Below are 17,462 nucleotides of genomic sequence, written 5' to 3'. Positions count from 1 at the left end.
AGCTCTGAATAACAATAAAAAGGTTAGGGAAAATCATAATAATGCTAACTGGGACACAATAACACTTCCCTCTCCGATAACACTACCCCATCAAAGAGAACCAGACCGGCATTAGCTTTGGGCCAGACAAAAAAAAAAGAAAGCGCGTTTTCATCCAATATATTATTAATGCATCCACTTGACTATCACCGTTTGAGGCAGATTAGAAAGGACATGGGACGCATCTGGGTGAAAAACGCCGGTCCTTGCCCGGCTAGCCACCGCGCTGGATAAATAGAGCCTCCATGCGCAGGGGCAGTCTAGCTCCGCAAGCCAGCAGCAGCAGCAGCAGCAGCAGCTCAAAGTGGATCTGAGTCATCTACAACATTATCTAGGATGTGTGTATCCGTGTGTGGGTGCGTGCAGCAACACTATCAGCCCCCCCCCCCCCCACGGGGTCCTTCCCCCCCACGCCCTCCCCCGCCCCTGTCTCCGCCCCCACCCCGGCCTTCCCCGCTCCTCCCTCGCTCCCCTGCCTCCCTCCCGGCTTCCTTGCTGGCCGCCACACCCAGCTCTCCTGCCGTCCCATCCTGCGGCTCTCTCGCCTGCATCCGAGCGCCCTGCCGGCATTCCTGGCCCCCCACTTTTCCCAGCGACGAGCCGTGACTCCCCACTTCTCCCTACAAGTAAGTCACTCGGGCCAGCGGCGGCCAGGAGCCGCGGGGTGCAAGGGGTTAAAGCAGGAGAGGGCTCCCCGGTTGTCTTTGGACGTTGCAGGGGTGGAGGGGTGGGGGGGTGGGGTGGGAGTTGCGCTCTTGGACAGGAGAGGGTTGCCAGCCAGGGAGAGGGGATGTGGGAAATGGGGCAAGGGGTGGGACCGGGGGGTGTCGCAAACAGGGCATGTGCCCAGTTTGGGTTTGTTTGCATATTGCTAACTTGGTTGGGTTCCTACTTTGGGGCGCCACACCCCCTTGCACAGTTGTTGCTTTTAAGCGTGTGCAGGGGTATGTGGTGGAGATCCCCATGCTAGGTTAGTTTTCTGGGGGGTGGGGGAGAGCCCCTTCCCTCCCTCCCTCCTGTGACTATGCTGGAGGAGCAGACTGCAACTTTCTAGGGTTTCTTGCCCCACCCCATTTTTCTCAATGGGACACAATGGAATGTTTCCCGGGCATGGTTTTGGCAGCGCGTGGGAAGCCTAGGCTGGTGAAACTGGCGCCGTGCCTGCAGCTCTTCGGGGTGTGTGCTGCTGGGTGCATGGAAAATTGTGCCTGCCAGAGTGTGTATCAGAGGCTCCTTCCGCACGTGCGGAATAATGCACTTTCAATCCACTTTGGATGCACTTTGCAGCTGGATTTCACTGTCCGGAATAGCCAAATCCACTTACAAACAACTGTGAAAGTGGATTGAAAGTGCTTTATTCCGCACGTGCGGAAGGGGCCTTAGTTGGCATGCTGTTGGCAGGAAAAACCCATGCAACACTGTGGGACTTAACGTCTGAGAGTCAGCGCATCCGCTTTGCGCTTTGACTGTTTGCAGCTGGAAGGGGGTTTGTGCACAGAGAGAGAAGCATGTTTAACGATGCGTGGAATTGCACACGACAGTGCAATATTTGAGAGGGTGTGTGTGTGTGTATGTTCCAATAATGAATGTGTATTATGGGAACTTGAGGCCTGTCTTTGAGGGTCCAGTTGTGATGTTGCAAGACTGTGTTCAGTAGTTCAGCGCCTGTGTGATGTGGTACAGTCTCCTTGTGTGTGTGGAAGGTCTGTGTGTCTCTGTGCTTAGCTGTGCTGATGTTTTTGAAAACTGTTTCTTGGGCCACAGTTTTAACACAAGGATCTGCACTTTGTAACTGTGGCAAACATTTCGTGGCTGGTTCCGCCTCCTGAGGCAGCCATTTTGCAGCAGCCATTTTGTTCCAGATGTGCCCGAGGGCTCAAAAACACATACAAGAGGCAGTTTCCAGGCATTCATTTAAGGCAGTGGTGGCGAACCTTTGGCACTCCAGATGTTATGGACTACAATTCCCATCAGCCCCTGCCAGCATGGCCAATTGGCCATGCTGGCAGGGGCTGATGGGAATTGTAGTCCATAACATCTGGAGTGCCAAAGATTCGCCACCACGGATTTAAGGAGATCCTCTACATGAGGGCTCTATGCAGGGGCGTATCGCCCAGGGGGACATACGGGGACAAATGTCCCTGGGCTGTGGCCATTTAGTCATGTGGGGGGCGGAAAATCGCCTCCACACCCTTCCTCCTCCCCCCCCCGGGTCCATACACTGACTTCAAGACTTTTGAGATGACCTGGTTCAAAAAAAGTTGTTTGGCTGTGGGGGGGGGGGGGGGGAGGGCAGCTTCCCAAACAGGGGGGGCGAAAAGCTCAGATTTTGCACCAGGCTACATTTTCCCAAGCTACACCTCTGACTGTACTTCACCTCAGGAGTGGGGTGTGTGATCAGACTCTAAATAGGGGAGCATTTAGTATTTTGGGGAAGTTCAGGATTTTAGAAGAAGAAGAAGAAGAGTTTGGATTTATATTCCCCCCTTTCTCTCCTGCAGGAGACTCAAAGGGGCTGACAATCTCCTTGCCCTTCCCCCCTCACAACAAACACCCTGTGAGGTAGGTGGGGCTGAGAGAGCTCCGAGAAGCTGTGACTAGCCCAAGGTCACCCAGCTGGCGGGCGTGGGAGTGCACAGGCTAATCTGAATTCCCCAGATAAGCCTCCACAGCTCAGGCGGCAGAGCTGGGAATCAAACCCGGTTCCTCCAGATTAGATACACGAGCTCTTAACCTCCTACACCACTGCTGCTCCTTTTAGGCCCCTGTTTCTCTTCCAGTTGGAATGGCTGGCTTCTGGCACCCAGCAAAGGTGAGTTGTATTACACCACTCATCTGGCCTACAGGATAAAATCCTAGATTACTACCCCAGGCTCTTAAAAAAAGAAGCACACAGCGAATAGGAATCTAGTGAAACATCCAGGTGTCGGAGCCCTGGTTAAGAATAGTTTTGTCAGTCGTTCACGGCAGAGAGATCGCCTGGGGTAGGGAGAACGGTCTAATTCACAACAGCTCCCCTTGTTCATCAGGGCCCACTTTGGGAGTAGTTATTTCCGGGCCTGGTCTTTGGGATCAGCAGACGCTTGGGGTGAAAAAACCAGCAGTGTTCCTAAGCAACGCTTTCAACTGTTTGGCTCCAATAATAGGCTTTGCGGCGCTGGCCAAAGACACATTTCACAACAACTGGTTTACAACATTAACCCTGCCTCTACTCCGCCTTCCCCCTTTTCCCGCTAAATGGGAGGATCTTCTCTTCTGGTCTGTTTCTGCTTTGTTTCAAAAATTGGCTCGGCTCTCCGCTGGAGCGTCTTGGGGCCCATCTCACGCTTTGCCAGTTGAGACGACTTTGTTCTTCGGGGAGTCTGTAGGAAGGAGCGTTGGGAAGATGTCGTGACTCTCACGCTCAAAAGGAGGAGGAAAGCCCATTCATCCAGAAAACCAGGACTATTACGACATCTCCGAAACATCTGCGCTTTGAACCTCCTTCGGGCTCAGGCTGCAGGAGATGGAAGCAATTCCTCTAGATTCGGTGGTGATGGAAAGGGCCCGCAAGTCACATCTGACTTACGGTGACCCTGCGGTGTTCAAAGGAAGATACAATTTACCGTTGCCTTCTTCTGTTGTCACCACACTTGTGTTCCTTGGAGATCTCCCATCCAAACTTGAGCTACCGCTGACCCTACTTAGCTTCCAGGATTGGAGAGATCAGTCTAGACAGGAGTGCTCAAATCCATTATTTTTGTGTCAGGCTGGCACAGAGAGATAAGCAGCTTATGACCATAGTTCGATCCCGACAGAAGTCGGTTTCAGGTAGCCCACTTGAGGTTGACTCAGGCTGCCCTTTCGAAGTTGGTAAAATGAAGGCTCCTTCCGCACACGCAAAATAATGCGTTTTCAAACCACTTTCACAACTGTTTGCAAGTGGATTTTGCTCTTCCGCACACTGAAAGCAGTTTGAAAGTGCACTGTTCTGCATGTGCGGAATGAGACCAGGGGTGGCTAACCTATGGTCTCCAGATGTCCATAAACTACAATTCCCATCAGCCCCGCCAGCATGGCCAATTGGCCATGAACAGGAACATCTGGAGCACCATAGGTTAGCCACCCCTGGTGTAGGGCAAACCACCTTCTAAACATAGTCTGCTTAGCAAACGTCATGATGTAACATCACCCCATGGATCAGTGGCCACTTGGTGCTTGCATAGCCGCGCCTTTATATTTACCATTGTTCTGGGCCATAAATTTCTAACATTCCGGGGGCCTGTTTTGAGGAGGGAAAGCTGGCTTTCCTCAGAGTTGAGCCCCAACTGTGCAGTCCAGTGCAAAGTTGATCCAATCTCAGTCCACTGAAGTCAGCAAGCCGAGACGATTGGCCAGTATTTCCGTTGAACCGTTTCTGTGTCCTCCGGAGGCATCTCGCGTTGTATCGCAAATGCGGCACTTTGGGCGTTTCCGTCTCTGCTCTTTCCAGGGCTGTTGCTGAAACACTTTATATTTAAGCAGGTGTTGTGTCTGTGGGTTTCTTAAGAAAGTTGTTCAATTGGCTTTGTGGGTTTTTGCATCCTGCAGAGGGTTTTCAAGATCATGTAACTGTATCCCCTCCCTCTTTGAGCCAGCGTGGTGTGGTGGTTAAGAGCAGGTGGATTCTACTCTGGAGAACCGGGTTTGATTCCCCACTCCTCCACTTGAGTGGCAGAGGCTTATCTGGTGAACCAGATGTGTTTCCGCACTCGTACATTCCTATTGGCTGACCTGGGTCTAGTCACAGTTCTCTCAGGACTCTTTCAGCCCTACCTACCTCACAAGCAGAGGTGGGATCCAGCAGGTTCTCACAGGTTCCCGAGAGTAGGTTACTCATTATTTGTGTGTGCCGAGAGGGGGTTACTAATTGGTGATTTTGCCACGTGATTTTTGCCTTAGTTACGCCCCTCCTCTCAGCAGTAGCGCGCAGAACTTGAAGCAGTCTAGCAGGAGGTGCAATTAGCGCGGCGTGGCAGCCTGCTTCGCGCATTCATTTCGGGCCATGATCAGCGCGAGAGCGGCTGTGTCCTGCCACAGCCCCGCCTGAATGCTATGCCCCTTATCGCGGCTCCTCGCCACGCCTGCCGCGGTCCCGGCCCAGCCCCATTGGCGCTATGCCACAGTTTGAATCCCACCATCATGGGAACCTGTTACTAAAATTTTTGGATCCCACCACTGTATTGAACGATATATATATTTTAAAAAAATTATGCCCAGCCTAGTTTACTTGCCAAAGTACGACCTCTCTGTTGACAGATACTAGTATAAACCCATGTTGATAAGGAAGAATGGGATCTCAGCCAGGAATAACTGTAACGCTTATATGTGAGCACGTAGGCTAGTAAAATGTTTTCTTGGCCACCAGTTTTGGTGACTGATTGTGCCATACTGCTTGAATGATAGTCTAGTTCATAGGTGTCAAACTCGCGGCCCTCCAGATGTTATGGACTACAGTTCCCATCTTCCCCTGCCAGCATCATGCTGGCAGGGGATGATGGGAACTGTAGTCCATAACATCTGGAGGGCCGCAAATTTGACACCTGTGGTCTAGTTCCACTTCCAGGCACTAGAAAAATAAGAAGAGGATGATATTTTTTTCACCCATGATTAGGAACAGTATGAGCATCCTAGTTTGGGTTAATGATCACAAAAAACAGAGGCAGGCTCTGGTAATTCTTCCCAGTTAATGCAGTTTATTAGTGTGCGTTCCTTAATCAAGAGTCCGAGGATTGGTCTGTAACTGCTACTGGATTCGAATCTAACCGCTGTACTACAGGCCAAGATGGCTGCCATCGGACATTGTGCACCAGACTGTGAGGGCGTGTTTAGGGTGGAACGAGACTACATGGTTGTCTTTCCTCTGTTCTGTTTTCGGACTTTAAAAATGCCTCTCTGGATGGCTGTTTAAAAGGGAAAGTTGGTACCGTGCCCCCACCCATAAAATCAGCTCGGTGCAGCTGGTGTTTGACAGAAAAATAGCCTGAGGGGAATCTAAGGAGAAGCAATGCTTGCCAGCGTCCCTCTTTAAATTTCAGTCCTTATTTTTGAACACCTTATAAAAGTCTGTGGAAAGAAATAGCAAAAACTGTACATGTTTTTGAAAAGATGGTAGCAGCGGGGGAAAAAAATCAGCTGTTATTCTTCAGCCATTCTGAGAGGTGAAACACAGGGATGCCACCTTCCAGGTGAGACCTGGAGTGTCCCTGAAATTACAGTTCATCTCTAGGCTACGGAGATTAGTTCCACTGGAGAAAACAGATGCCTTGGAAGATGGACTCTGCTGAGATATACCACTATACCACGCTGGCTCTCCTAGTCAGAGAAGAGTGGCATCATCTAAAAAGTTTAATGAATTCACTTTAAAGTTAACCTTTGAAAGACATGAAATAATAATTCTGTTTTGTATCTGGGACTGTGTGTGTGTGTGTGTCTGGAGAACTGTGTTGTGTGTGTAAAATGTCATCAAGTCTCTTCTGACATATGAACCCAAAATGTCCTCCAAAATGTCATATCCTTAACAGCCTTGCTGAGGGCTTCCCAACTGAGGGCCGTGGCTTCCTTTATAGGGTTTTCTTCTAGTCTTGTTACCTTCACCCCTTCCTGGCATTATTGTCTTTTCCTTGTCTCCTCATCATGTGACCAAAGTACGACCAACTCAGTTTAGTCCTTTTAGCTTCTAGAGACTCTTCTCGCTTGATTTGATCTGGAATCCACTTAATTTGTTTTCTTTGGGCAGTTCACGGTATCTGTAGTATGAGCAGCAGTGGCGTAGCGGTTAAGAGCAGGTGCACTCTAATGTGGAGGAACCGGGCTTGATTCCCCGCTCTGCCACTTGAGCTGTGGAGGCTTATCTGGGGAATTCAGATTAGCCTGTGCACTCCCACACACGCCAGCTGGGTGACCTTGGGCTAGTCACAGTTCTTCGGAGCTCTCTCAGCCCCATTTACCTCACAGGGTGTTTGTTGTGAGGCGGGGAAGGGAAAGGAGTTCGTAAACCCCTTTGAGTCTCCTTACAGGAGAGAAAGGGGGATATAAATCCAACTCTTCTTCTTCTTCTTCTTCTTCTTCTTCTTCTTCTTCTTCTTCTTCTTCTTCTTCTTCTTCTTCTTCTTCTTCTTCTTCTTCTTCTTCTTCTTCTTCTTCTTCTTCTTCTTCTTCTTCTTCTTCTTCTTCTTCTTCTTCTTCTTCTTCTTCTTCTTCTTCTTCTTCTTTTTCCTCCAACGTGACATTTCAGAAGAATCCACCTTCTTCCTGTCAGCTTTCTTTGTTAGAACGGTAGGAACCAGGCTTATAATGGTGGCACTTAGTCTGAATAAATTATAATAATTGTTATTATTGCATTTCCTGCCCCTGTGATTCTAATGCACATCGGTGGGAATGCACACGTTTAATTAACGGCTGGCCTTCTTCCTCCTTTCCTGCATTTAAGGTGAACTGCAGAGGGATGTGGTGTGCTGATCGCAAATAAAAACGTTAGGACTTTTCCCTGGGCAAGAAGGGCCACGTTAAGGAAGATTGGAAACACAGAAAAGGCCGTTGTTAACATTTCCCTCGTGACCCACCTCTCCTGCCTCCATATTTCTCTTCAGCCTCCATCCCCTCTCCCTCCCTGCTTGGTTTGGCAGAGCTAGTCCCGCCGGCCTGGCTTCAGAAGCTCCAAGAAGGGGCCACCTTCCAAGTACAAATGTAGGAACGAGCTCTTGGATTCGGCTGGCGGGGAAGCTGGGTCAGTTGAAAGGGGACAGGAGGCGGAGAGGCGCTGAGATTGTCTGCAAGGCGGCTCCAAAGAGAGACAGCACGGTTGGCACGCAGCCCGGGGAGGAGTGCTGTGTGGTTTTTTTTTTTTTTTTTTTTTGGTAATGCTTTCCTCAGCTCAGAAGTGAAGCATGATTGAAACCAAATGTTCGGCTCTGGGCAAATAGGGTTCTCTCCTGGCCATATATGGAGAACAGCTCAGCCAGCTCTTCCCCACGCCTCCTCCCCACGAAGGCTTTTTCCAGCCCTGGCTGATCTCGCTCCTGCCCTGGCGGGAACTCCAGATGAGGAACCTCTCGAACAATAGAAGCTGGTGGCTCCATACCACTTTGTCCGGGACTGCTGGCTCACGTTCCGCACATCCTAATTTAACATCCGAGATGATTTTCTGGGGTCGCCTCTTCTCCCCTAACGCTCCACAATTAGATGTACTTTTTTTTTAACATGGAAGGAATCTCCTTCAGCTGTCACATGGAGAAGATTTCCCCATGTTCCTTTACAAGAAAGACTATGCAACTGTCCCCTCCAGCAAGTCGAGTCCACTGAACATATTTTATTGCACTGCACTAACCATATCAAGCAGAGGAGATTATTTCTCGAGCCCCACTTAAACAGATGCTCATCCATCTCCGATCCAGATAAGATTTGGCCCCTTCTAAACCAGGGGTCTGCAACCTGCGGCTCTCCAGATGTTCATGGACTATAATTGGCCATGCTGGCAGGGGCTGATGGGAATTGTAGTCCATGAACATCTGGAGAGCCGCAGGTTGCAGAAACTATTGCAATGCTAGACGAACTGAAGACGGGGCAAAACGTTTAGTTTCTATTTTAACAAGTCCATCTAAACCAGGGGTCGGGAACCCGCGGCTCGCGAGCCGCAAGCGGCTCTTTGCTGCTTCTCGTGTGGCTCCCGGGCAGAAAGGCAGCGAGGTAAGCGGGCGAGCAAGCAGAGCGGGGGCGAGCGGGCGAGCAAGTGAGCGAGGGGGCGAGCAAGCGGTGGCGGGCGGGCGAACAAGCGAGCGAGACAAGCAGGCGAGCGGAGCGGGGGCGAGTGGGGGCGGGCGAGCGAGCGGGCGGGGGTTGAGCGAGCTGGGAGGCGGGCGGGCGGGCAAGTGAGCGGGGGCAAGCAGGGGGGCGGGTGAGCGCGGGCGGGCAAGTGGGCAAGTGAGCGGGGGGAGCGAACAAGCGAGCGAGGCAAGCCGGGGGGTGGGGGCGCGCGAGTGGGCGGAGGAGTGAGTGGGCGAGCGGGCGAGCAAGCGGGCAAGTGAGCGGGGGGGGCCCGAGCAGGGGGGCAGGCGGGTGAGCAGGGGAGCGAACAAGCGAGCGAGGCAAGCAGGCGTAACGGGAGCGGGGCGAAAGGGCAAAGCAAGCGGCAAGTAAGCAGGGCGAAAGCAAGTGAGCAGGTGGACGGGCGGCAAGTGAGCGGGGCGGCAAGTGAGCCGGGGCAAAACAAGCGAAGCCGAGGCAGGCGAGGGCGAGGGAGCGAGCAAGCGAGCGGGCAAGTGAGGGGGGCGAGCAAGCGAGCAGGGGGGCGGACTGGCAAGTGGGGGGGGGAAGCAAGCGGGCTCCAAGTGGGCGGGTGGGAAAGCAGCCGGGGGGGGCGGGGGGCAAGCGAGCCAAATGGCTCTTTGAGTAAAAAAGGTTCCTGACCCCTGATCTAAACCGAATAACTGATTCGATTTCTTTTGATCCTTTTATTGTTTTTGATCTATGCCATTAAAGGTTATAAGTAAGTAAATAAATAAAAAACATGGAAGGAATCTGATTTACTTATTTATTTCTGCAATTTATCCCCCGCCCTGTACCATAGACTCAGGGCGGCTAACAAATGGGGATGACCCCCGTTGAAAGATACAAAGTTAAAATCAGAATAAAAACATAGTTAAAACAGGTGCTGGAGGGTTTTCCGGGCTGTGTGGCCGTGGGCTGGTGGATTTTGTTCCTAATGTTTCGCCTGCATCTGCGGCTGGCATCTTCAGAGGTGTATTGCAGAGAAAAGTATGTTTCTCACTGTGTCTAAGTCGTGTTTCCGGCCGTGAAAGCCTTCGACAATACATAGTGAAAACAATACATAAAATCTGTAAAACCCCAATGAAAATCTCCACCCCACCCCCCTGTGGCTGGCATCAGTGAGAGGGTCCGTGTGTGTGTGTGTGAGTGTGAGTGTGAGAGAACCACTAAAGACCTGGGTAAACAGCAAGGTTTTCACCAGGCGTCGGAAACCATATAATGTTGGTTCCTGGCAAATTTCTAAATGGAGGCTGTAGTAAGATACCAGGCAGTGTATGTTGAATGGCAGGGGTGGGTGGGCATTTGTGTTCAGCTGGCAGATCATCTTATGTTTTCTAAGATTTTTGCTACGAATTACTGGGCTTCAGTAGGGTTGCCAACTCTGGGGTGGGAAATTCCTGGATAGTTGGTAACGAGGGCAGAGTTGAGGGAGGGAGGGGGCTCATCCGGGATGTCATACAAGACCGGCCACTCTCCAAAGCAACTGTTCTCGCCAGCAGAACTGATCTCTGTCGTTCGGAGACCAGTTGCGATTCCAGATCTCCAGCCCGCCCTCCTGGAAGTTGGCACTCCTAACTTAAACAGATGTCGTTCTGCCCCAGAAAATCGTTATTCTTGTGTACTTAAGCAGGAGCGCCTGTGAGCGATCACTTGATACAGATTAGCTCGGCCTTGGCTGCAAAGCGGTCCAGATCTTATTATGTAAATACCCTGGAGAACTGTGAGGATTCTAGTCCAGGCAAATAGACAATACAAGACTGAAATTCATTCATTCTTGTTCTGTGGTATCTCAGCGCTCATCCAAAATGACCCTGGGGGAAAAAAACACACAAACAAGTCAGGAGGAGTTCTCTGCACTGTCGGGCGGGAAGTCAGCAAACTCTGGTTGCAACAACCTGCCGGGCGGGAAGTCAAAGACTCTGGTTGCAACAAACTTTTGGATGCAACCTTCTGGCAAAAAATATTTCCTAGAAACACCCAAACAAAAAATGAGACCCAGGGCACAAAGGTGAATCTAGCGTGCTTCTGTTTGCTGCCGGTCTGGCTGCTACAGACTGACACGAATACAATACCGTTCTGAAGTTATTATGCCAGACACAGCTCTTGTGCCAGGAGGAGACCTGGGTTCCAATTCTGGAAAGGAGACCTGGGTTCCAATTCTTGCTCCGTAAGGAGCCTTACTGAGTAACCTTGGGCCTGTCACACCTGCTTAGCCTAGTGCACCTCATAAGGTAAAACGTACGACCAGTGGTGGGATCCAAAACTTTTAGTAACAGGTTCCCATGGTGGTGGGATTCAAACTGTGGCGTAGCGCCAATGGGGCTGGGTGGGGCATGACGGGGCCATGACCGGGCATTCTGGGGGCGGGGCATTCCTGGGTGGGGCTGTGGCAAGGACGCAGCCGCTGCGCCGGTCCTTGGGCGGGAAACGAATGCACGCAGGCGCAGGCTGCCATGCACGCCGGTGCACCTCCTGCTAGACTGCTTCAAGTTCTGCGCGCTACTGCTGAGAGGAGGGGCGTAACTAAGGCAAAAATCACGTGGCAAAATCACCAATTAGTAACCCCCTCTCGGCACACACAAATCATGAGTAACCTACTCTCGGGAACCTGTGAGAACCTGCTGGATCCCACCTCTGCGTACGACCCATGAGGGGGTTGCATCTGGCCCTTTGAGGAGCTTGCCAGATGAGGGGGTGGGTGGGGATATCTCAGTTGGCTCAGAGGCCTGATAAGCCTTCTCAAAGTAGCCGCTCTGCCTCACTGTGGGATCCCCAGCCAGGTGCGCCCTCCCCTTGTGCTCTCTTGGGACCACCTGAGGCAGCCAAACCCCCCATCCCCCCCCCCAGGGCCCAGCCTGACCAAGTCACATTTATGTCCCATCTGGCTTTTGTAACAAATGCGTTTCATACCCCTGTGCTAGGCAGCACCTCTTGTTTGAGGGACTTCCTGTCGAATTTCCTGCCCAGACTGCAGTGGCTGCTGGTGGAGCTACCATTCCATCCTGCTTGAACTCGAAAAGATCGTCTTTTGAGTCTCTTCCCACATCCTGGTATTGGGGTTGTCAACAGATCGGCAAGTTACTACCCAGGACATCTGTATAAATGCAGTCTAGCCACTTGGAGCACACCAAACCAACAAAAACACCCCTTCCACTCGGAATTTACGAGAGCTCCCCTCCCTGCCCCCCCTATATTTTGCCACAGGTGCCCGAGGAAGTGTGTTGTTTCATCCCTGTCACCTGGCTAGGTGTCTGAATGGTCGGAGTTCCAATTGCCTCCTGTGAATGTTTACAGAACTGGATTTTGTGACTAGCGACAGTTCTGTAAACATTCACAGAAGGCAATTTGAACTCTGACCATTCAGACACCTAGTTCCATTTTTGGGTAGCCTCCGAACAGATAGTATTGTGAAAGGTGCCCACTTTTTTTTTATCTCACCAAGAAGTAGCCAAGTGACTGCAAATCTGTAGAATAGTATCCACTATAGCAGTGTTTCTCAACCTGGGGGTCGGGACCCCTTTGGGGGTCGAACGACCCTTTCACAGGGGTCGCCTAAGACTCTCTGCATCAGTGTTCTCCATCTGTAAAATGGATAAATGTTAGGGTTGGGGGTCACCACAACATGAGGAACTGTATTAAAGGGCTGCGGCATTAGGAAGGTTGAGAGCCACTGCACTATAGTGTCAGATTAAGGGCTAGGATCAGGGGCACTGGGATTACTCAAGGGTCAATCTCCTCACAAGGCTGTTGTGATAAATGAGGAAGGAAGAAGAAGAAGAAGAGTTTAGATTTATATCCCCCCTTTCTCTCCTGCAGGAGACTCAAAGGGGCTTACAATCTCCTTGCCCTTCCCCCCTCACAACAAACACCCTGTGAGGTAGGTGGGGCTGAGAGAGCTCTGAGAAGCTGTGACTAGCCCAAGGTCACCCAGCTGGTGTGTGTGGGAGTGCACAGGCTAATCTGAATTCCCCAGATAAGCCTCCACAACTCAAGCAGCAGAGCTGGGAATCAAACCCAGTTCCTCCAGATTAGATACATGAGCTCTTAACCTCCTACGCCACTGTAGGAGAAGTTAACTGACCCCACCATATATATTGTATAGTCTGAATCCATATCCAGAATTGGAATCCAGATGTTGGCTTCCAACATCTTCCATTTGGTAACATGCTGCAGTTCCAATTGTGGATCGCCTGTTGCCACATCTGTTTTGATGCGCAAGGATTTGAAATCTCCCTGCTGGTGATGCCACAGAATTTGTCGCACGCCTTTGAAGCTCTCTGTAATTATCGCGTGTATTTTCATAACTTAGGACTCCAAAGAATTATCCCTACTGGATCAGTCTGCCTGACATCCTGTTTCAGAAAGAGGCTGGTTACATTCCTTTAGGAAGCTTAAAGGAGGACATATGAAGGGTTGAAGGCCTTTGCCTTGATTAAATTCCAGAGGTATACTGTGTCTGTACATGGAGGTTCCATTAAGCAAAGATGGCTGATAGGTCTTGAAAGACTCAGCCTCTATGAAGTTGACCCGGGGGTGGGGGTGGGGGGTGGGGTGTTGTTACAAGAACTGGGATATTGTAGCTAATCATTTTTATAAAGCCATATAAGTGGGTTGCTATCCTCACATCCTTGAACAAGCGAATCTACCTATTTCCTGTGCTGATTGTACCTCTCGTGAGTTTCTTTGAGTGACCCGGAGTCCTCATACTGGAGAACAGAGACCCTGTTTTGGGACCCTATCCCATAGATTGGGCTGATCAAAAGTGACAATCCAAGTTGAAACAGCGAGATTTAAGGTTCAGGACAGATGATAAAATGGGAGATGCACCTCCTAGTATCTTGTAAAGTTGCAAAGTGGTATCTTGTCGTATTCTCCTAATTTCTCGTAAAGTTAAATTTCATCCTCGTGTGGTGTGCAGGGATGAGAGAAAGGGTCTTCCGCCTGGTCACAGTGTCACCTTTCAAAATTATGTGCCTCTCCGGGGTTTTGGCCAAAATAAAGATTTTGAGGGGATTTGCCCATCTTTCCTCACTTTAAAGTTAAAGGGGTGCGGAGTGATTTTGACAAATGAAACCACGCAAGCTTTAGAAGGATTGAACCCCCTCCCCAGTCTCTTGTGGCTGAAATTGTTTTAAAAGAGGGAAGGCCAGACTATGGACCTCCCAGTTTCTTGTCTGTTTTGACCCAGGGTAGAGTTTGGATCGTCCACAACCAAAGTTAGAATGTTGTTTGCTAGACTCTATTCTTCTCTGTCTCAACGTCTTGCGTTCTGTCCTTTTTTTCCTCCCAGCTCTTCTAACCATGCCGGTCACCCGCTCAAAAAACGTGGGCAACACCAGCGCCCTGACCTCCCAGCTGGGCATTATCCGTATCTTGGAAGTCATCTTCACCTGTGTGACCTTCAGTCTGGTGGCCCACGAGGGGGGCGCACTCCAAGACCATAGCAATTATGGACACTGGTGCATGTTCGCGTGGTGTTTTTGCTTCGCCGTCACCATCGTCATCTTGGTGGTGGAGTTTGTCGGCCTTCAGCACCGTGTGCCGGTCTCCTGGAGGAATTTCCCCATCACGTTCGCCATGTACGCCACGCTGCTGTGCCTTTCCGCCTCGGTCATCTTCCCGGTGGCGTACCTCCAGAAGAGCTACACCACTCGCGAGCAGCGCGGATACCGCATCGCCGCCACGGTCTTCTCTTGCCTCTCTTGCCTGGCCTACTCCACCGAGGTCACCATGACCAAAGCCAAGCCGGGAGAAGTCACGGGCTACATGGCCACCGTCCCTGGCCTCCTTAAGGTGGTGGAGACCTTCATCGCCTGCATCATCTTCGTCTTCCTCAACAAGTATGACTACGAGAGGCACGATGCCCTCAAGTGGTGCTTGGCCGTCTACTGTATCTGCTTCATCCTGTCGCTGGTGGTCATCATCCTCTGCATTGGAGAATGCACCGGCTGGCTGCCGTGCGCCTTCAACACGTTCCTCAGCGGCTACACCCTCCTGGCCGTGCTCATGTACGCCACGGCCGCCATCATCTGGCCCATCTACCACTTCGACGAAAAGCACGGCGGGCAGCCCCGGCGATCGTGTTCCGGATCGTCCTTCTGCGAGTGGGACAAATACGTCACCATAGCGGTCCTGACGGCCCTCAATCTGCTGGTGTACCTGGCCGACCTGGTCTATTCCGCACGGCTGATCTTCATCCAGGGGTAGACGGGTGCGCGAGGCAGCGAGCGGCTGGACAGAGAGGGTCATGAGGGAGGGAGGGAGAAGGAAGGAATGCAAACAGAAAGGGAAGGGCATAAAAGTGGTCTCCCCCCCTTCTGTTTTCACGTTCCTTTCTTTCCCTCTTTTTGGCCATCAACCCCCCCTCCCTTTCATGTCCACACACCCTTAATTCTTGTTCACATTCCTTCTTTCTAACCTCCTCAGTGCAGCTTGTTGATTCCACATTAGTTCAGCACGTGCTTATTCCCTCTCGTGTTTTGCTGTGCCCTCTTAAGTCTTCCCAGACTCCCCACCGGTGCCCTTTGGGCCTGCAATTGGTCACCTGTTGCAGGGGGGATCTTTGCATCGCTCTCCTTCCCGCTCGCTTAGCTTCCTCCTCCTCCTCCTCCTCCAAACATCCGGGATGCGTATCTTTTTCCCGTCCTCAGTGGCGACCTGCAAGGATCTTCATGATTCGCGGGCAGAAAGAGCAGGGCTGACTTCTTCATGGAAGGGTCCGCGTGCGGGTTCCAGTAGGAAACCCCAGACTTGAGCAGGGGGGAAAGACTCTTGCCGCAGTGTGCTCCTTTCTTCACACTCCAAAGCACTTCATTTTTTAAATGTACGCTTTCCTGGATTCCCCTTCCCTTGTTGTCCAGTTCATGGGTGACGCCCTCCTCCCTGTGGCACGTTCACTCCTTCCATATTTGCCACCACAAGCTTCTGGTCCTCATGATGGCTCTTCCTCCAGTCTGCCAGCTTATTGTGTCTCTGTCGATCTGCTCGGTGGGTGAGGAGAGGTCCCTGCCTTGTGTATATGATAAGTCTCCTCCAAGTTTTCCTGTTCCCAGTTGGTGGGGCACCCAAGATTGGGTCGAGAGGGCGTGGCAGATGCCGGGGTCTTCACAGCAGCCTCTGTTTATGGAAAAAGGAGAGTGGAGAAAACTCTCCTTGTAATGAGTGCATTTGCCTGATAATAAAAACAAGAAAGCTTTCGCGTTAAGAGGTTTGAAAAGCAGTGAGTGTTACCTCCACACTGTGCAAAAGAGCTGTTTTTTCTTTCTGTACTGAATGTACTTTGTAGTCATTAATGTATGCAATGAAGGTATCTCTTGTTGATGTCTCGGATCCAAAGGGATAATTTGCGATGGCAAGTCTCCCATTCAATCCTTGATGAAATGGCTGGGGACCATATAGAAAGCGTTGTGGGACGAAGTTTCCTTTGCCCCCCTAAGGAAGAGTTTATAGTTATTGGTTATGGTTTAAAGTAGGGGTCTTCAAACTATGGCCCTCCAGATGTTCAAGGACTACGATTCCCATCAGCCCCTGCCATCATGGCCAAGTAGTAGGGCTCATGGGAATTGTCGTCTATGAACATCCGGAGGGCCATAGTTTGAAGACCCCTGGTTTAAAGTTCTTGGTTATGGAGGATTTTTAAAAATCCTATCAGCTTGGTGGGTCCTTATGGGTGTTTATTTCTTACCAGGAGCTTTTTATGCAACCCCCCCCCCCCCCCATAATTCTTAAAAGTATAGAGGTTGATCTTATGTCTTCTTCCTGCCAAGTATCTGTCCCAGAAGACAGAGACCTCCTTCAACAAAGAGACTTTTTTTCCATCAGAAAAAAGTCTTTCTCCATGTGCGGAAAATCTTTCTCCCTTGAAAAAAAAGGACTTCACAAAACAGAACCAGTTGAATGATTCAGTCCTGCATATGGGAGCAATTAACTCTTACAATGCTTTAATTCTTAAAGGGGGAAATCCACCGGCAGGTCAAGCAAAACAAAACAGTCTTTTCTGTGTGTGAATGCCGTTTTCAAAATAAGAGGTTTGGAGCTGGTTAGCTGCTGCCCGCCTCCTCAGTAAAAACAGTGTTTTATTGGAGATTAAAAAGGAACTCGTCGGCTTTCAGTCCTCAAAGGCCGATGGTATGCCACTGCCACTGCCACAATGAAAAATGCCATCTGGCTTGAACTACTTGGAATTAAGAAAATATTTGCCTTTGTAAACCTTAAAGGCCACGCGTTCCGTATATTACAGTGAAACGTGGTTAATTAAAAGGACAGTGCCTTTAATTTTTGTGGGACTCCTTGATCGTAAAATAAAAATCCAGATCTTTCCCAGCCGTTGTCCCGAAAGAACTCTGCTGTGTTTTTTTTCTTGCTGATAAACCAATGCGATTGAAAATGTGTTCAACAAAGGGTTAAATGTATGGCTTTGGACTTTTTAAAATTGCAATTCCAATCATTTTTTTTTTCAAATCGTCATCCATGGGGACTTGACATTAGAGACAGTGTTGCTTTCCAACATTTTATCCTCGCCAAACATTGCTCTTTTCTTTTCCTACTGAGCGCCAGAGTTAATTTCTGTGTATTCCTTTTTTTAAAGTGCCAATCTTGTCATATTTACTGCCTTCTAGATGTCATGTAGAGTCAAC

The 17,462-nt window shown here is 50.4% G+C and overlaps 1 protein-coding gene across 1 annotated transcript; it reads left to right on the top strand.

Moving 5' to 3' along the window:
• The first annotated feature begins 523 nt into the window (after window positions 1-523).
• Window positions 524-16,287, top strand: MYADM (myeloid associated differentiation marker). The gene is made up of 2 exons (XM_048517900.1): window positions 524-665; window positions 14,117-16,287. The coding sequence occupies exon 2, from the start codon at window positions 14,128-14,130 to the stop codon at window positions 15,031-15,033; it is 906 nt and encodes a 301-aa protein (XP_048373857.1). The 5' UTR covers window positions 524-665; window positions 14,117-14,127; the 3' UTR covers window positions 15,034-16,287.
• The last annotated feature ends 1,175 nt before the right edge of the window (window positions 16,288-17,462 follow it).

The sequence above is a fragment of the Sphaerodactylus townsendi genome, linkage group LG15 (genome assembly GCF_021028975.2).
Source record: "Sphaerodactylus townsendi isolate TG3544 linkage group LG15, MPM_Stown_v2.3, whole genome shotgun sequence".
Lineage (NCBI taxonomy): Eukaryota > Metazoa > Chordata > Lepidosauria > Squamata > Sphaerodactylidae > Sphaerodactylus > Sphaerodactylus townsendi.
The sequence above is the reverse complement of the archived record's forward strand: the minus strand, read 5'-3'. Positions and strand labels throughout refer to the sequence as shown.